This window comes from Charadrius vociferus, unplaced genomic scaffold, assembly GCF_000708025.1.
Source record: "Charadrius vociferus isolate BGI_N301 unplaced genomic scaffold, ASM70802v2 scaffold565, whole genome shotgun sequence".
Classification (NCBI taxonomy): Eukaryota; Metazoa; Chordata; class Aves; order Charadriiformes; family Charadriidae; genus Charadrius; species Charadrius vociferus.
Genome location: NW_009648358.1, coordinates 77,628 through 97,800, shown reverse-complemented (window position 1 = coordinate 97,800; position 20,173 = coordinate 77,628). Strand labels below are relative to the sequence as shown.

General features: G+C 35.7%; 1 protein-coding gene across 1 annotated transcript in view; it reads left to right on the top strand.

Moving 5' to 3' along the window:
- The window catches only part of PRPF4B (pre-mRNA processing factor 4B), a 22,185-nt gene that overhangs the window by 934 nt on the left and 1,078 nt on the right, over nucleotides 1-20,173 (top strand). The window contains exons 2-14 of the mRNA XM_009885243.1: nucleotides 3,260-4,446; nucleotides 7,449-7,622; nucleotides 7,888-8,043; nucleotides 8,736-8,817; nucleotides 10,406-10,616; nucleotides 13,126-13,199; nucleotides 14,611-14,701; nucleotides 15,077-15,224; nucleotides 16,469-16,606; nucleotides 17,543-17,696; nucleotides 18,669-18,783; nucleotides 19,284-19,435; nucleotides 19,911-19,997. Coding sequence (XP_009883545.1) covers nucleotides 3,260-4,446; nucleotides 7,449-7,622; nucleotides 7,888-8,043; nucleotides 8,736-8,817; nucleotides 10,406-10,616; nucleotides 13,126-13,199; nucleotides 14,611-14,701; nucleotides 15,077-15,224; nucleotides 16,469-16,606; nucleotides 17,543-17,696; nucleotides 18,669-18,783; nucleotides 19,284-19,435; nucleotides 19,911-19,997 — 2,769 coding nt within the window. The remainder of the gene's footprint in view (nucleotides 1-3,259; nucleotides 4,447-7,448; nucleotides 7,623-7,887; nucleotides 8,044-8,735; nucleotides 8,818-10,405; nucleotides 10,617-13,125; nucleotides 13,200-14,610; nucleotides 14,702-15,076; nucleotides 15,225-16,468; nucleotides 16,607-17,542; nucleotides 17,697-18,668; nucleotides 18,784-19,283; nucleotides 19,436-19,910; nucleotides 19,998-20,173) is intronic.

Sequence of the window (20,173 nt, the reverse complement as noted above, 5' to 3'; positions counted from 1 at the left end):
AAATGACTGGCAACTCCCGGCTCCCGTTGGGAAGCGAAGAGGGAGCTGCCACCTCCCTGCCGGGCTGGGGCTCCCGGGGTGCTTTTTCCTGACCCCCCGCTTAGCGTCGGGAGGCTTTGGTGTGTCGACGCTGATAAGCTCCTCAACACTTTATTCTGTGGAACTTTTGCCCGGAGTTAATGCTTACTTTATTGCTGCTCTTCGCTATATAAACGTTTTAGCCATATAAACTGCTTTCTGTATTTTTTTTTCTCCCTTTAAAAGTAGCGATTTGAGGCTCTTTTGTTGTTGTTTTAAGCGTGGGAGCGATTTGAGGCTCTTTTGTTGTTGTTAATCGTGGCAGTACAAAACAGGTGAGGAAAAGCAGTGGATGTACTGTGTAAAACACGTGAGCACATGAATAAAACTATTTAGTATTGTATAGAGAAACATAACTGAGAGCAACAAGGTAAAAACTGGCAACAGGAAGCCTGAATGTAGGAAATGATGGGTGAAATCTCTTCATAGATCTTCATTAATTTCCTATCGTTCTTCTTGAATTCAGAAGTAAGAAAAAGCGGGGCTGTAATATCATGTCACAATTCCTCCTTAGTTAAAGCCATTAGCACCTAAACATGTAGTCACTGATCTGCCTCATAACCTTCTGAAACCTTAAAAGGTTTCTCATCTGTGTCATCACAGGTCTGAAGCATTTGAATGAAGTAAAAGTTTATCCATGTTTTGATAGAATTACTTGAAATAAACAGATTCCTGAAAACTCTGAAATATTTAATGCATATTAATGAAGCTAATAGTAATTTTATAGTGGAGGTACAAATGCAAAGAAAGCTGGCACTTGTATTAGTGGTCTGTAGTTGCCTGAGATGCTGCTGTGGTCCTGTATCTCATCTGGCACCTCCACTACCAGCTTGTTTTTATGGAATGTAAGGTGAGGTTCTTACATAACACTAATATACATATGACAACAAAATGACTTCCTTATAGATTTCAGTGTCACTTTCTGCTATTAGGAGAAGGAAGACTTAATCTGCAGCAGCTTGAATGGATGTGATTGTGGTTGTTCTGTAATATTTTTATAAAGTATTGAAGTACTGTTAATGTGTTATTGGGGAGTTATACAGCATCCTGTATCTGACTAAAAGAAATCTTGAAAGATGCATAGTTCCCTTAAAATTTTCTCTGTGATAATTCTGTGCCCTTTAGTCAACTTATATCACTGACATACTTGTCCTGGATTGCAAATCCAAGTTTTACATGTAATACTTTTTTCTTCTTTATGTGTCTTTTGTGCCAAGTGCAGCATAAAGCAAACTCATTTCAAAGCGGTTTGTCATAATGGTGTAGAGTGTCAGAAAGAAGAAAATAAGAAAAACACCCTTCTTTATGCTTTTCTTAAGCAGAAGTAGTGGGAAATATGTAGAAGAAAAAGCATACAGCATTCTGACTTAAGCCTCTGAATATTGCATATTTTTTAACTCAGTCTGCTCCCTTTGGAAGTTTCTCATTTCAGAGCACTAAAGTGTTAAGGGTTTTAGCAAACAGTTTTAGTGTATGTTGCAGAAAAGTCTGGATTATTTACTAGTACTAGAATTTGCAGTAACTCAAGCAGGAGAAAATCAGTAACTGCGCTGTTTGAAGATCCTATCTTTAATTAGGAAGGGACTAACTGGATTTGTAGTCAAGTGCCTTCCTTTAGGCCCGGCTTAGAATACCTCTGATACATTTATTCTATTGGATCATTGATCATATTCTTCAGAAACATCTGTCGTATGAAACTCGTAGAGTTTAGAAGATATCTATACATATCTGTGTACATCCCTCCACCACTCCCGACCATCATATTTAGGGGATTTCTTTTCAATGAATGAGGCCTGGGATGCAGAAATAGCTATATTTAAGTTATTAAAGCGTTAGCTAGTGTTAGCTAGTAAATTCCAAAACTGTAGCTTAGGTGGGGTGAGTTTGTAGAAAGGTGAACTCTAGCACCTATAATATTTGGCAACAGATTTCAAAAGGCAAATACCTGTCTTACCAGGTAGACGGTAACTTAATTGATGTTCTGGAGGAGATCAGAAGGTATTTGCTAAAAAAATCTATTGGTAAGCCAGTTTCAGCACCTAAGGAAAAGTGAATACATAATGATAGAAGTGATGTTTATAACTTTTGAAGTTAGAAGTACACTAAATTCATCACTAAATTCCATCTTAACATGAGAAGGAACTTCTTTACTTTGAGGGTAGTGGAGCACTGGCACAGGCTGCCCAGAGAGGTGGTGGAGTCTCCCACTCTGGAGACATTCAAAACCCGCCTGGATGCCGTCCTGTGCAACCTGCTGTAGGTGACCCTGCTCTGGCAGGGGGGTTGGACTAGATGATCTCCAGAGGTCCCTTCCAACCCTGACCATTCTGTGATTCTGTAAATTGTTTGTTGCTGTGACTAGCTAGTTGAAATGATTATTTTTTTTAGAAGAAATACTATAAGTTATTATTTTAATAACCCTCTGAAGTCTTATTTTCTGCTTTTTTGGCCAATACCATTTTACAAGTCTGAAGATTACGGCTTATTTTCTTGGGAAGTTGATAGTCTGCTGTATACTATCAGAAAGCTTTTCTGAAATAAGACTTCTTTAATTTATCCTGTTCCCTGTATTGTATAAATAATAAAAATGCATGATAAGAACAGTTCTTCATTTTCTAACAGGTGTGAACATTTACAAAAAGAAATAGCAGTTAAGAGAATCAGTCAACTCTGTGTGAGCTTTTGCAAGATGGTTTCATTAAGGTAGTCAACGTCATCCCTTGAAATAAGTTTTGGTCTTTAGAGCGCACTGTGTTCTGCCATTTGAAAATACTTTTAAAAGGCATAGCTTGTGTTAGGCATCGGAGTGGAGCAGCAGATAGATGATAGACTGACAGGATGCATAAATATGCAGTGCTGTTGTGTACTATTAGCAAATACTGTCAGTATTGAACCTAAAAGCATAAGCATTGATTGCACCCACACGTTTTGTTTTGTTAGTGCATTTGCTGTATCTCCCTCCCGCAGTATTTCTTTTTGCCATCACAGCTGTCTGTTCAGGAGGAAGTGTATCTGCTGTTATAACTTGGTTACATTAGTTGTACATTTTTAATTCTCCCAAAGGTAGGTAATTAAATGGCAGTTAGTTTCTATCGTAAAAAAGACTGTCAACACATTATGAATAAGGACTGCAGTGAGTTGATAGTACTCATCTGTATTTTTTATTTTTTGCAGGGTTGAGGATGCTGATGTATCTGAGAAAAGTGTAAATGAAGAAAATGGGGAAGTATCAGAGGCAGACCAACCTCAGAACAAGCACAGCCGACACAAAAAAAAGAAACACAAACACCGAAGTAAACACAAGAAACATAAACATTCTTCAGAAGAAGATAAGGACAAAAAACATAAACACAGACACAAACATAAGAAACATAAACGGAAAGAGGTAGCCGATACCTCTGACAAGGAAGATGGACCAGCTAAAAGAACTAAAATTGATTTTTTAGCTCCTCTGGAAGACTTGGAGAAACAAAGAGCATTATTGAAAGCTGAACTTGAAAATGAATTAATGGAAGGAAAAGTCCAGTCTGGCATGGGATTAATATTACAAGGTTATGAGTCAGGATCTGAAGAAGAGGGGGAGATTAATGAAAAAGCACGAAATGGAACGAGACCTACAGCAAAGTCAAACACTAAGGGGAAGTTAGAACCTGTGGACAATAAAACTAGTTCTAAGAAAGGAAGTAAGAGTGAATCAAAAGAAAGGACTAGGCACAGATCTGACAAAAAGAAAGGCAAGGTAGGAGTTGATGGAATCAAAGAGAAGACGGCTAGAAGCAAGTCAAAAGAGAGGAGGAAATCCAAAAGCCCTTACAAGAGGAGTAAGTCTCAAGATCAGACAAGGAAATCCAGGTCTCCAATGCTTAAAAGGCGGTCTCAGGAGAAAAACAGAAAATCTAAATCTCCCCCAGAGGATAGAAATAAGGCTGAAGATAAAAGTAAATCAAGAGATCGCAGAAAGTCTCCAGTTGTAAATGAAAACAAAAGTAGAGATCGTGGCAGAAAATCTAAATCTCCAACAGAACTAAGAAGCAAATCCAAAGATAGAAGATCACGGTCCAAAGATAGAAAACCTAGGAGATCAGAGACTGACAAAGAAAAAAAGCCAATTAAATCTCCTTCTAAAGATGCTTCTTCAGGGAAAGAAAACAGGTCCCCTAGACGACCTGGCCGTAGCCCAAAAGGAAGAAGCTTATCTCCCAAACAACGTGAAAAGTCAAGAAGAAGCAGATCCCCTCTCTTCAATGATCGCAGATCTAAACAGAGTAAATCCCCCTCTCGAACACGATCTCCAGTTAGAAGAGTGAGGAGTAGGTCTGCAGAAAGGAAAAGAAGAGAATCGGAAAGGAGGCGTCTTTCTTCTCCCAGGTAACTTAAAGTTGTCATGAACTGTCACAAAAATGCATTACAGGATGAACTGTCTTCCTATTCGGTGTTTATCTCTTTGTCTTATCCTGAAAATAGCTATTAAAAAAGGTAATCGGATTGTGCATTATATTATGAGCTTGCTTTGTATGTATACAGCTTTTAAAAATACTTCCCCAGCTGTCAGACATGCAAATTCAGCTTTGGTTGTTAAAGCGCTGAGTTATTTGCTGCTCACACCATTGCTGGGAACGAGTTTTATAGCTCAGGTTCTTGTTTTTGTCACTCAGTTGCATTCAGAATTTGGCTTCTACTCTGTTTCTCAGTTAGTAGTTCTGTTGCTTTCCGGAATTTCTGTGGAGTGAGAGTCCCATCCACTCTTACATATCAGTGTTTGCTAGAAGTGGGTAATCAACTCCTTTTCTGCTCTCAAAAAAAACAAACAAACAAAAAAAACCCCTAAAGATGGAGTCAGCATGTGTGAATGTAAGCAAATCTTTTGTATCGAGATGTCCTTCTTACAGTCATTTTTTTCTTAAAAATATCTTGTATTTTTGATTTGCTAGAGGTATGGTAGTGTTGTGTCATTATTGTTCTGTTGTATATCATTACCATGTTTTGCATACACTTACAGGAGAAAGATTGAAATATTTTTAATGTATTTTTAGTCTTGGCATTTTTTAAAAAGACCGCTTAGCCTATGAGAGCGGTTACCTTGAAATTTAGTATAAACCATGAGACAATAATTGCAAATGTTTCCTTCTCTAAAGCTGGTAAGGCCTGGATAGTAAGTTCCCAAGCAGAGAACAATATAAGTGTATATGTTAATTCATTAAATGTAAGAAGTTCAACAGGCAGAAGAGTTCAGTGTTACTTTTGGATAACGAATGATTTAAAATGTTTTATCATGGGGTTTAGCTTTGCCCACTCTGAGAATTAAGAGCAAGGAAGTATGAATTTAAAACTGGGTATTGGAACCACAAAGATCTAGCTCAGTGTATACGCACCTAATAAATGTGAAAGTCTTTCTGCCTGCATCACTGAAGGTTACTCTGGTTTCAAGTATGGGGTATCTTCTACAGGCGCATTATCAGCTTATTTGTCTGTACTACTGCTTAGCAATACTGCAGGTACTTTGGAGGATGGCTCCAGTGGTGTTAACCAGAGTAAGTAAGTATTTTAAACGCTAGCAGTTTATCTGACTGCGCTCGGGTGTATCAGGAATGTATCAGCGCACCCACTACATTTCTTCGACATAGTATTTGACTTTTCTTCCATGGCATTTTGCATCTTTCAGTTTTCATTTCTCGTGACAGCTTGCATTGCAGACAGTTTGAATTAGTTGTCTAGACACTATTTCAAGTGATGCATGTGTCTAGAATATTGCTATGAAATTCATACTTCTGTAACACTGTGGTGAGCAGCATGTGAGTGGGGAACTACTAAGAAATATTTTTTGCTGAAAGTGTTCGCAAATTAGCAGGAATAATATTTCTTTGTGGGACATCCTGAACTAACTCCCAACTATATTGGGAGGTTTAACTGCCTGTAATTACTCAGGCTGCCAGAGAATTTCAGGAGCTTTAATGAACTGTTTTAACCAAAAATTCCCAGTAAATTTATTTTGCATGTTTGTTTCCAGTGTTCTAATAGTGTAAGATATTTCTCAGGTTTTTGACTGAAGTTACTCATTATATGACACTACTAGGAATTCCTAGTCAGCTTCTGCCTTTTATCTCATACCTGTGATCGCTGAAATGATTTTATTTTTTTGCAGTTATTTTGATTGGGTTTTGGCAGTACAGCCACCTGGTTAGCCCGGAAACCTGGAACTGTCAGTTCATCCTGTGACTTTTTCTGTAATACTGTTCACAAGAACATAGTGTAAATTAAATGGGTTAAAGAGATCGGCCTGCTCCATCATTTGAGTCTTCAGTAATTTCTTGTAGAAACTGCCAGTATTTCTGAATATGCATAAATTTTCCCTCTGTCCCACTGTTTACTATTTTGCATCAGTTCTGTATGCCTGGTTGTTATACGTAGCTAATGTAACTGAAGCTGATATAACAGTCTTAAACAATAAAACATTACAGAATGGGTGGAATTAATCTCTCCACCTGAAATAACTTGTCCCAATTTGATTTAAAATAAAAAAAAAGGCAAGGGGGGGGAAGAAGAGATGAAGTAGCAACATTTTCTTTGAACAACAGTGTGGAAATATATTCCAAGAATTTCTGTTGCAGCATCATTAGAATAGTTAAATATTTTTAACTTCTATACTTTCCAATTTTTAATTGGAGTCTTGCTGTTGTGGAATACAATTAAGCTTTTTAATGTAATTGTCCCATCAACGATTTTTTTTCTTGCATAATTGTGAATCTGTATAGAAAAGAATGAGCAAATTTCTGAATAGTATGTAGTGTCAAACTTGAATTATTTTTTAGTTTGAGGAGCGTTAGTTTACATGGTAATTACAAATTTTAGTTTTCAGCTGCTGTATTAGAATGTATGAAATGTTGAAGCTGTACTGTTCTAGTGCCCAAATGGAAATAGACATTAAAGTCATTGCTGCGGAGTAGCATGGTCCTAAATTTCAATACTGTGTTGTAAAGTTGCTGAGAAAATTCTCAAGAAGTAGTTGTTGGGGTTTATTTACTGTTTAAATACTGTTTGTGATAGACATGAAAACAGGCCGCTATTTGTGTAAGACTTAAACACAAGCTTTGTTTTAAAACCTCTCTTAGCTTTGTGGTAGTAATTAAGAAGTTCTGTTTTCAGAGCTGTCCTGAACTAGACCTATGTATGGGCACATATTTCTGAGGGTGGGCAGGCACACACAAGAAGGGCAGCCAGCTTTACAGCACACTTATCCATCCCTCCCTCCGAAGCCCATCTGGTGGTCCCGCACCTGCAGTAAGATTTTAAAGTGAGCTTTTAGAGGGAATTGTGATTTTTGTTTTCGGCTTGCTCCTGATTTTACTACCGTTCTCTTCCTCTATTTTAAGAACGCGGACCAGAGATGATATTTTGTCTAGACGTGAAAGATCAAAAGATATTAGCCCACCCAGCAGATGGTCCCCATCCAGAAGAAGGTCTCGGTCCCCCATTAGAAGGAGGTCTCGTTCACCCCTTCGACGTAGCCGATCTCCAAGAAGGCGGAGTAGGTCTCCTCGGAGGAGGTAAAGGCACACTGTATATTTTCAGTGTATCTTGTAAACTATTGCTAAAATAATAAAGGTTGCTATCTTATGTGTAAAAAGATATTTTTTTGTCCACATTTATATATGTTAGCATTAGTTGAATTCATTTTGTCCTTCATGAATTCATTTGTTTTATTACTTGGAGTCATTATGTACCTTTATGTTTTATGAATAGGTTTTCCTTCTTTTCTTCAACAAAACAAACCAAAATCCCCCAAATCCAACCCCCTCTTATTGTTATCAGGGATAGAGGCCGAAGAAGTAGATCTCGCCTTCGAAGGAGGTCCAGGTCACGTGGTGGCCATAGACGTAGGAGCAGAAGCAAAGTTAAAGAAGACAAATTTAAAGGTAGTCTTTCTGAGGGTATGAAAGCTGAACAGGAGTCTTCATCAGATGAAAAGTAAGAATTAATTTCTAACTTGCGCTGATTATCCAAAAATACAGATTCACTGATATGGAGAATGAACTCGCATTTATCTTCATGGTGTAGTTTTCGGGTTGTCACCTAAAACCTTGATCGTGTTTTGGTACTTGTGATCTTGCCAAGTTACTGTTGGGATGAACTGGAAGACTTTGGAGTAGGCAAGAAATACCTGTTGGCTAGTGGGCAGACCTGAGGGGATGATATGTTGTTTGGTCTCTAAATTCTACTTGATCAGTATCTTGTGAAAATATTTGGTCTGTTTCCTCAAGCTTTTTGCTTGAGAAAAAAATGGTAACAGTTGAAAGGATTAATTGCTGTCTGCAAATTGTTCTTATGTTTGCTAAATATCTACTTAATCCAGTTGCACAATAGTATGCATTTTTAATCAAATTGTCGAGGAAGAATGATGCTGGAATGAAAATGAATGAGGTGGTGGTTTGGTTTTTTTTTTTCAGTTAAAAATGAAATACTCAAAATTTCCAACGAAATACCAAAAGAAATTTTTTTTGTAAGGAGATGTAAATATATGCACTGGGATTTAATACACCTTTGCTTCCTGAGTCAGCTGAACAGCTATTGTTTAATATATTGTGTGCTTTCTATGTCAAAGAATCAGTAGATAATCATATGTTTATGATGTTATATAAAAGGTAATTGTATTTTTATAGTCTTGAAGACTTTGATTTGGAAGAAGAGGATGAAGAAGCAGAGATAAGACAAAGAAGACTACAGCGACAAGCTATTGTTCAGGTACACGGTTATATTATCCCAGGGTTACGGAAACTAATTTTAGGTTTTTCTTGTAAAATGTTATGATAAAGGAAGATTCTTAGTCTAATACTATGTTATAATAGTAGTTACTGTTACTATATTTTTTCTAGTTAATTGATTGCAAATGTTAGTCTCAGTTAAACTTTACACTTCTACTGCAACAGCATTGCTTTTAAGACTGAAGGAACTCTTCTGTGACTCATTTTTGTGCTATGGTTAAACCTTCTCTGACAGTCCTATGACATGTTAAAAATGTTCTTCAATTAACTTAATCTCTAGATTTTTTTCATAGCTGTATCATTGATACCATAATGTCAATACAGCGTTAAGTTAGATACCAATTAACCTAACTGTTCAGTTCGTTTCAAGTAGTTGCCCATTTCCAAAAGTTCATAAAGCCACTGACATGGGTTCCCTCTTCATGAAAGTAGATAATGTATTCAATTATGCATGTGAGTTCCCATGAAATTCTTATTTCTGGTAAGAACGTAGCAGTAGTGACAGGTAATATGTGATTGAGACCCTTGAAAGTAAGAACGTAGCAGTAGTGACAGGTAAGTAATATGTGATTGAGACCCCTGAAGGGAAGCTGTGGCCAAAGGAATATAATTCTACAGCACAAGTTGGGTATCTTTTTTTTAAAGTTGGGATTTGGTACACAGTTAGAACATAGTAAGCAAAAATGCTGTAGCATATTTATTTAATATTCAGTTATAAAACCACTGGGGTTTATGCTACTTCATCATTTGACTTTTATGCAAAGCCCAGTGTAAAATCCTTCAGAACTATGACTGAGCAAAAGCATAGAAAGTAAATTATTTTTGAAGGACGGTTACACCTGTTGTTGGTTTATGCAGGAAGGAAATTCCAGAGCTTCGTTCCCTAAATGGGAAACCTCTGCTTGTATAGTTCAATCTTGATAACTGAGTGGTATCAGCATTTGTTCAGTTTGATTTTTAAATTTTGGGAGAGGAAGTGACATTTCTATAATTTCATACTACTTGAGTTAAAAAAAAGTAATTCGTAAAGGTGTTGTCTTGGACTTTCTTAACGCATCTGAAATTTTTCAACAAGTGTGAATGAATAAACAGAATTTCCAATTCAAATAAAAAAACTGAATCTAAAACTACTTTTCTGTTCCGTAACACTAATAAAAATGGAAAAAATTCTAGGATGTAAGATATAAGACCATGATTTTTTTCCGAAAGACTTTATTACGCTACTTGTGTGCCAGAATGGTTTAGTAATAAATTTATTGGTACTGACATTTTGTCATGCACAATGAAATAGTTAATCTTCAATAAAAATAGCTTGTTACAGAAATGTAAAAGCCGAAAGGATACACGTGATTTTTTTCAGTTGTCTTTTGTGGTCTGGGCTGTTGTGCGTTGTAGCAAAATGAGTTTTCAAAAGCTGTATTCTGCAAATAATCTGTTGCCGTTAGAGATGGAGGTGATTATGACAGCAAAGATGAAGGTTTAGCACAAACCATTGAAAGACTGAATATAAAAATATCTAGATTGTGGTAGGCTGTGATGGTGAGATTAATAATTAAATTTCTTTTTAGAAATACAAAGGCCAGACGGAAGACAGTAATATGTCTGTACCATCTGAACCAAGCAGTCCTCAAAGTAGTACGCGTAGTCGCTCAAATTCGCCAGACGACATTCTAGAAAGAGTAGCTGCTGATGTTAAGGAGTATGAACGGGAAAATGTGGACACATTTGAGGCATCAGTAAAAGCCAAGCACAACCTCATGACGGTTGAACAGAACAATGGTAAGAATCAGAAATCTCACTGTATAGTGCAATTTATGAAAGCTCAACTCTTAATTAGAGCTCTTCAAAAGAGAAGTTTTGCTTAGTTTCCTTATATACTTCCAGACTTGGAAGTAGATTGACCTTTTAGACAGAATTTGAAAATGTTTCCACAAATATTACAGTACTTAAAAACATAACATTAAAATAAAGCTTGCTCGTCAAGGAGGATGATATGAATGGAACATGCTCTCTATATTTCTAATAACTCTCAACACAATTCATGCTGTAAGCTTGGAAGAACAAATAATGATGTCTGTCTTTATAGTTAAGAATCACCCTTTTTAAATTCCAAATTTTTCTTTTCAGTCATGCATTTTGTTTTCTTAGAAGCTTAATATAGCCCTAGTCTTTATTTTGGGATGGGTTGGAAACCATGCTCCTTTTGTCCCTTTTTTTTTGCTTAAAACCACTGTATTAGAAGTGTATAGGTGGGTCTATAGTAATTTTGAATGATTAAGGCTTTTGAGAGTCATTGCTAGTAAGTCAATTTTGGTAGCGTAACTTCTTGCTGAAGAAATGGCTATTTGCTCCTCTTCCTCCCTGCACATAGTCTATTGTACAACAATACTGAAATGAAATACATCTTGCTATAAAACCTGCCTCGTGCCTGCTGCGGCAAAAGGAACATACACCATTTCCCAGTGCACCCTGTAATAGTGAAAATTTGCTTTTTTTTTTTTTTCTTTCTTTTGAAAGGGGATTACTGTACACCTTCCAGGTAGTGAAAAGGTGTGACTAGTTGCCGTATGAACACACTTGAGCTAGTCTTAACTACTTCAGTTTCTCTTTACGGTTTAATTGCAACAGCACGCTGTTTAACAAGGGCTGTGAAACCTGCCCAACCCCTCAGGACGTGGTTGGACAGTTAGCTTGTATTTCATGTCATGTGCTAGATGTACCCTTGGGGGCTAAATACGCTATATTCTAGTGGATCATTCTCTTTGAAGTAATAAAGCTGCAGCTCTTCGGGACTGGCGTATTGCTCTGTAGTTTGTCCTGGTGTTCCCTGGAGCAGTACGTTTTCAGTTTGTTCTCCTGCAATGTAGGTGGAAAGAACTATCTTATGCAGTTTTCCTTATTTGCATATGACAAGTCTAGACTTAGTCTTCTTATGTATAACAGACAATATTGTTTTCCTTTTTTGTCAGAGGCATGTGCTGCTTTCTAATTTTGTCCACTAAAGTATATGAAAATATAACTTTTAACTACAGAGATGTTTTTAAGATAGGAAAAAGGCTTGTGTTGAAAAACAGATGAGTTGCACTCAAATCTAGGAATTTTTATATATTGGTAGGATTCTGGGTTGGAGGTGGCTATAACAACAGATGGAAGCAGTGGATCACCTTTTTTTGCAAAAGCCGTTCTTTATTTATATCCTGACCTTGTATAGAGGCAGGATAGTAAGTTGTGAAGGAACTAGTTCGTAACTCATTGTAGCCCGGTGCAATTTTAACTGGAACTAAAAAGAAAATTTGAGGCAGTTGCTGGAAGGGTCTATATCTTGAAAGAATGGTGTAACCTGTCTCCCCATAGTGGCAGGTGACAGGTCTATACCTTGAAACAACAGTGCTGGCATGATGGATGAGAGTTTTTGGTGCTGCCAGGTGATTTCAGATGTCAGTTGTTTTGATTGAAAGTGGTTGGCTATATGCATCATGAGACCTGAAGAATCTGAAGTTAACTGTTTCTTTTTCCCTGTTGCTTAATACCCTAAAGGGAGATTTACCATGGTCATGAAGGGATGCTGCCATAACGTGTGTTATGAAATAGTTTGAAGTTTACTTGCTTTCACTAACATGTACTTAATTTATATTTCTTTGCTTTTATCTTATCAACCAAGTAAAATGTCTTTGGGACTTTAAAGATGATTAAAAGGTGAGAAAGGGATAATGTTGCCCGCATTAAAAATGTTTCTCTTAAACATAATAGTTAACATTGTCTCTGACTAAAAGCTATACACGAGGTCCTTTTTGACAGGGTTGAAGAAAACATTTTCCAAAAAAAAAAAACAAACCAAAAACCAACTTTTGGGCTTTACAGCTTTGGTTTTTAGTAAAATACCTTGTGATCAGCAGAAAAGCTGGAACTTGTATATTGAAAACATGTCTATTTTTTTATATATACACACAGTCATTTTATATTTCTTTTTATACATATATAGAGAGAGTCATTATTTGTAGGGATCGTGTTAAGTATGTACTTTTTCTGCAGTGTGATTTGAAAGCTATAATGCTTAATTTTTCAAGGAGGTGTAAATTTTTGAGTGCTTTGAGGAACTTATCCAATCTGAGTTTTACGTTTCTAGAATGTAAAATGGTATTGGCTAGAAACATTAGTAGAGCTACCTGTTTGCCAACATACTGATCTTAAATTATATTGTAAAGATATCAAGTCATGAGTTATACTGGTAACAGAGTTATTAGTTTGTCATCTTTTTCATGTTGAGTAATCTAAATTTCATTTTAAGGTTCAGCTCAGAAGAAACTGCTAGCTCCTGATATGTTCACAGAATCAGATGATATGTTCGCTGCGTACTTTGATGTAGGTAATTCCTGGAGGTGAAATGTATGAAATTTTTTTTTGCTTTATTTTTGTTAGAGAGTTACTGTCACTTGAGGTTTGTGGGAGCTTTGATTTGTAAAAGCATGTGTAATTGAGCGGATAGTATGTTCTGAATCTTTTGATCACCCAAGGCAAAGTAGTTCTTAATTAATATTTCAGTGAAAGAAAACCTGCTGAAATTAGTGGGAGTCTTACCAGTGTAATCAATTGGGGAATTCACCTGTTGTTTCAATAGGGCCTATAATGGCACACAGTAACGAACTTTATAAATAAATTGTGCTTTATGTTAACGTTACCATGCTGCTCTGTTCTAAATACCTGTTTTTTTCAGAGGTTCATGTATGGTTAATTAAAATGTCTGTGTAAGATATTTTAATTTGCTAATGATGCTGTGTTGGAGTAATGCAGTGGGTTTTTTGGTGTTTTTTTTCGGCTGAAGAGATGCATTTCCTGCTTTTACTTTTGCACTATTCCAGTAGCTTTTCTCTAAATGTGCTGAAGTGGCCTCCAAATCTTGGCAGTCCAGTGACTAGTTTTGAGACTTGACTTGCTGTTGTCTGTAAATCTACCTCATTGTTGCTGATGCGCAACAGTGAGAAATAAGTTGACAACTTACTCTCCAGTTAATTTTGGTTTATGACAGCCGTAATTTATTAGTTATGACAGAAGTATTGGTGACAAAAGGCTGCCATGTTGTCACTCTAGTAAAACTGGTAATAATAATAATAAAATTTTAAAAATCAATATTCCTTTGACCTGGAAAAAGATAAGTACTTGAAGGATAGTGTGGGGGATGTGCTTTTAAAAATCTGGAAGTTACAATTAGGGATTTAAATGGCTTGTAAGTAAGCAGTTCCCCCTTCCAGAACCTGTTGTTCAATTGAAGATATCCTTTACTACTCATGGGTTTGAATTTGTGGTAATACATTGCCAAATCTGTTAAGGGATGTCAACAGCAATTGTAGTAATTATATGATCACAAGTACGTTGAATGAACAGAAATTCAAGGCTTAAACAGTTTTCCCCACAAATTGCTAGACTACAACATACTATACAAACATACTATAAGTAAAAAGTCTTGCTCAGATGGTCCAAAATGTGCATTCTAACATGACTCATAAATTTGTTGTGGATATTAATTGAAACTTACCTATTTATGATTAATAATAGTTCTGTTGGTTGTTCCCATCTTCTTTACTTGCATCAGTCTTTAGATACTGGTATGTAAATAGCATTTTGTGTTCAGTAGTTTCTCCGTCCTACAAGATCAGTGTGTTTGTACTGTGGAGAGGAATGGTGTTTTGGTAGGAAGAAAGGGCTTTTGGTAATTAAATGTCAAGGGAAAACATAAAGCACACAAGCAAAGCTGCTACTTTTCTTTTTATTTCAGAGTGCTCGTCTAAGGGCTGCTGGGTTTGGAAAAGACTTCAAAGAAAACCCCAATCTCAGGGATAACTGGACTGATGCAGAAGGCTATTACCGTAAGTTTTATTTGTTGATTTGCAAGGACAGTTAGAATGATAGTGCTGAATGGAAAAGACCCTCATGTAAAAAGTACTGAAATGTTATTCTAACATAAATGTACTGCAGTGACTCGCTGAGTGCATAACAGAATGCATGAAATGAGCATGCAGGTTTTAACCTCAGTTATGAAAAGACCCCGGACTTAGAGAATCAGTTTGTTCCCCATAATTTCCACAAAGCTAGGTGATATAGAACATTGTATGCTATGAAATCAAGTGATTATATAATTTATCCTGTTTTTCTGAATTATACAGAATGGTTTATTTTTCATAAAAAGACTCATTACGTATGTCACTCCTAACTCTTTTAAATTCCTTGATTTTATTCTTCAGGTGTTAATATAGGTGAAGTTCTAGATAAACGTTACAATGTCTATGGTTATACTGGTCAGGGCGTCTTCAGTAACGTAGTGCGAGCCAGGGACATGGCAAGAGCAAACCAAGAAGTAGCGGTTAAAATCATCAGGAACAATGAACTTATGTAAGTAATGTTTTTGTTTAATGATAATAAAGCATATGTGACAGTTGGAAGTTTTTCATGATGTTATTTGAATCTCCCTTTGTTTCAAGTGAAGTAACAGATTACAGCTGTGACTCCTGCCTCTTCTGCTAATATGAGCCAGATAATGGGAAGCGCTTGAGGACTATGTATCCACACTTCTTTACAGCTATCACAGGAGAAGGGTACTTGCGTTTTCATCAGGCACTTTCTCATTTGCAAAACTGCAGGAAACAGTGGTAGCAAGAAACAAAGTTACAGTTAATTATAAGGCCTGCCTAGCCCTAAAATTTTTGAGATGGGAGTTGCGGACTGTAAAAAAAAAAAAAAAAATCTCGTTTTGATGGCCCAAATTGATTTGGCAGGCTATGGGTTGGATCCGAATTGATCATCTGCAACTTACAGAAAGACATCTGTATATTAATCATTTTTGTGTATTCTCTATAAGTTGGCATGTATATAAGATATTTAGAAAGGGATGGGACTCTCCCTGTTGAAATAATAATTTAAAAAGAGGTCTTTCAGAATGAGTGAACATTAAGTATGATCTATTAAACTGTGTTAGGTGAGGACTTGTCTATAATGTTCATTTTCAGTATCTGCTGCAGCATGTCTACAGTCATGTCTTTAATGGAAGAGGACATAATACAACTTAAATTAAAATCTTTTCCATGCATTTTAATTTGGAAGTTTTAAAAGTTGTCTTGCTGTGTGTATAACCGGATTATTTTGAGTTATATGAATAGGTATCTAGAAAAGTCTAAAAAGATTGTTATAAGCTGTTTCAGTTTACATTGTATAGATAATCAGTTGGGGTGTGTACTTGACTCTATAGTCAGGTTAGCTTAAAACTTTTTAAATAATGTACGTGGTTAATTACTTTTTTTTAAAAAAAGTAAGCTTCTCAAGCGAGTGCTGTTTGAAACTGAAGTGTTGCATTACAGGAGGAAATCTAATTTTAGCTTTACGTGCAACCAGGAGGGCGGACGAGAGGATAAGTAGGTTACAAAGGCACAGTGAAGATTAAAGAATTAAATAAACTTCAATGTGTAGACACTGACAGCAAACCACTGGTCTGATTTATTATTTTATTTTGTTTTAAGCAGTGGTACCTTAAGTACAAGATACTTCTTATTTCCTGATAATTATAACCATGCAAGTGAATGGCTAGATTTAAAAAAGAATTTCACTAGTTTTGCTTTCTAATCGTATTTCTTTGTTTTCAGGCAAAAAACTGGCCTGAAAGAACTGGAATTTTTGAAGAAGCTCAATGATGCAGATCCTGATGACAAGTTTCATTGTCTACGATTGTTCAGGCATTTCTACCACAAACAACATCTCTGTCTTGTATTTGAGCCACTCAGGTAACATGACAAACGTTTGGGGTTCTCTGCAAAAAGTAAAGTACTTATTCTTTATTTTATGGGTTTGGATTAAGAATGCATTCCCAGAGGGGTTCAGCAAATGCTAGATATTCTATGAAGAGTACATATATAACAGTCTAAAGAAAAAAATTGTTATTGCTTTGCATGCTCACTTTTTCCTTTAACTAATTGGGCTCTTTCGACAGTTTAATTGTAGACACTGTGTTTTATGATATATCTTTATGTATTCATTGCCTTAGTTCCCCTTCCTGCTTAGAGACATCAGTTTTTCGTATCCTAAGTTTCCCGTGTGTGTCATATTTTATTTTTTGTCATATTTGAGGTAAAGATAAGTTATATATGCTGAAGCAAAGCAAGTTTTATGAAATTACTATTACATTTTCATCAGTAAGCCATACAACAAATTATTTTCTTGTGCTGCACTATTTCTTTATGACACATTTGTACATTATTTATACCCAGTAATCTTTTTGTCCTGAAATTGTGGTCTTTTTATCTGCTGTCTAAGACATCAAAAAATCACCTCCTTAACACCCTCCTCAACACCTCATCTTTTGCATGCTTCATTTTTTATTTATTTCTTCAGAAAACGCATACAAGGGCAGTAGAGTTGTTAAGAAAATGCTGTTCTTGTGCAAATAAATCCTCTCAGATTAATCTTGAGTAAAAATGTGTTCTGAACTAAGTCCAGTCTAGTAAGTAATTGTACAGTATAGGACAGATCTGATTGACCAGCATTTTTGTTTCATTGCTGTAGTTGACAGAGTAGTATGTATGTTAAGTTGAATGTTGCTTTTCTCCAAAAATGTGTAAAGCTAGCTGGTTTCCTCAAGTTTGTCTTACAGTTTAGGAGGCCACTATATTTTTCCTTGTTAAGCTCTTTTCTATTCTTTCTCTCTCCCTTTCTTAAAATAGTATGAATTTACGAGAGGTGTTGAAAAAGTACGGGAAAGATGTTGGACTCCATATTAAAGCTGTGCGTTCCTACAGCCAGCAATTGTTCCTGGCTTTAAAACTTCTTAAAAGATGCAATATCCTACATGCAGATATTAAACCAGATAATATTTTGGTAAGTAATAAATAATTGAAACTTACTTTTCACAGTCTATTGTGTAAAATTAATTATTTGAAATTAATATAATTCTGTTAATTTAGGTGAAGTCAAAATTTACTTTAACTGAAAATGTTAAGGTTTATGTTTTGATATAAAATGCTATCGTAGTGTGAATAATACATAAGAAATATAATACAGCATCTAAATCAAAGATTTTATTTAGTACAATCTTTCTCAAACAAACCTGCATCCACTTGTTTCTTTCTAGAAAGCGTATCTTCCAAAGTAAGACGGTATCCCCTCTTAGGAGAACTGTTGGGACTTGTTCCATGAATAGTTGAAAAATGTTCTTGCCTTCTGCGAAATGGAAGTAGTTTGTTTGAGTCTGGATGGAGAATTTGTTTATGTGCATGAGATAATGGGGAAAAGTTCTTAATGCCTTTTTTCTTTTCTGTTTCCATTAAACATTCTGGTTAGCAGAGCGTGAGAGCTACATCAGAGGAATCAAATGTGTTTCCTTTGGTTTTCTTGGTGGTCATCCCTGTGAAGAAGTCCGATTTTTACTTTATTTAAAATGTTCGCTTTTTGCCATCACAGCAATAAAATCTATGTAAGCGAGAGATATGTGAATAATATGCTGGTTTATGAGTGGTACTCTGGATACTAGAGCTGGAAGTCTAAACTGGTATAATTTCAGTATCTGGAGTGAAATACAGGTCCACCAAGGATATTTTGGTGAGGGAAAAGTACATGAAACTGACCTTTTTTGTATTTTCTAGGATCTGAAGACATTAACTGTCACTTCCAATTTAAGAAGGTTTTACATTTTTCTTAGAATACAGAGAGGAAGGATTGAAATGTGGGAAGAACTTCAGTTTAAAAGCTGAATGTTTTTCTTATCTCTTACTTAAATTTATTGTTACTTTCACAGGGCTATTGGCAGTTGTCTCTACAAATAGTGCTAATGGATATTTGTTTAACTTTCAGGTGAATGAGTCTAAAACGATATTAAAGCTTTGTGATTTTGGATCAGCTTCACATGTTGCAGATAACGACATCACACCGTATCTAGTTAGTAGATTTTATCGAGCTCCAGAAATTAGTAAGTACATTTGAATTGGCTACATGTATCATAAGCAGTAGCAGGATATACCAGTACTAGCAAATGAGAATTTGACTTGAATTTACTCTCTGTTTGGTCTTAGCAAAACACCACTCTGGAAATATGATGGCAGTCAAAAATTCAGACTTTGAAAGCATGCGTGTGTGACTCTTCATGTATGTTGGTGGTCAGCTCAGTGAGGACAGGGAGGAGTCATTCTGATTGGTTATAGTTATGTTTTAATTTAGAGGTATTGTTCTGACCTTGCGTTTTACTAACTTAACTCATGCTGGGTGTTAAGTAAAAACCTCCCTGTCTAAAATAGGGATACTGTAAAATATAAAAGGTTTGCATCCCTTTTTTTATGGTGACTTCTTATTCCTAAGAAGAGGAGCACCAATATAGTTTACAAATCAGAATTTTTTTCATCTGTCTGGTTTTGTGATACTGTATTTTTTAAGTCTGCCTTTATGGAATTAACTGGAATTGCTCTGTTTCAGTTATAGGAAAAATCTATGACTATGGTATAGATATGTGGTCTGTAGGCTGCACGTTATATGAACTTTATACAGGAAAAATACTCTTTCCTGGCAAAACCAATAACCATATGTTGAAACTAGCCATGGATCTCAAAGGAAAGATGCCAAACAAGGTAAGAAAGAAAAGTATATAATTTTTAATTAATATCTGAAACTGCTGTAACAGTAGAACATAATTTCTTTTTTCTCCCAGAATTCTTTTTCTTATCATATACGTCTTCTCTTAACAGCAAGTAAATATCAGACATCGCTCTGACTGTATAATTAATATTGATTTTAAATCTTATGAAGTGAAAGTATACAGCTTCTTTTTCATAGACTAAGTATAAAGTGAAAGCAGAAACCACCTAAGCACTGACCTGAAAAAAAATACGTAAGTCAATGGAAGATACTGTGTCCTTTTTCAACTGGTTTGAACTGTATTTTTTTTTATTCAATTTAGACATTTCTTGCTGTCCTTTTGATATATTTTTCATTAGTATTAAATTATTCATGTTGCAATAAGTCAGTAGACATTGATGCTAATTGTGGAATTTGTAAGACACGGAGAACTTCCCTGAAACTCTTCCCTTTCCCTTGTTTTTCCAGATGATTCGAAAAGGTGTGTTCAAAGATCAGCACTTTGATCAAAATCTCAACTTTATGTATATAGAAGTAGATAAAGTGACAGAAAGGGTAAGTCCTTAATGTGTCGACTAACCTATTACTTTTTTCTAAGCTTTCCTACTATTACGGTCTTCCAAATGTATCTTGACATCTTAATTAAAAATAAGATTTCATAAACTATTAGAATGTTGTTTTGCAGCAGAATGGACACGACACATAGTTATAAACTGGCAACGGAGATTTTT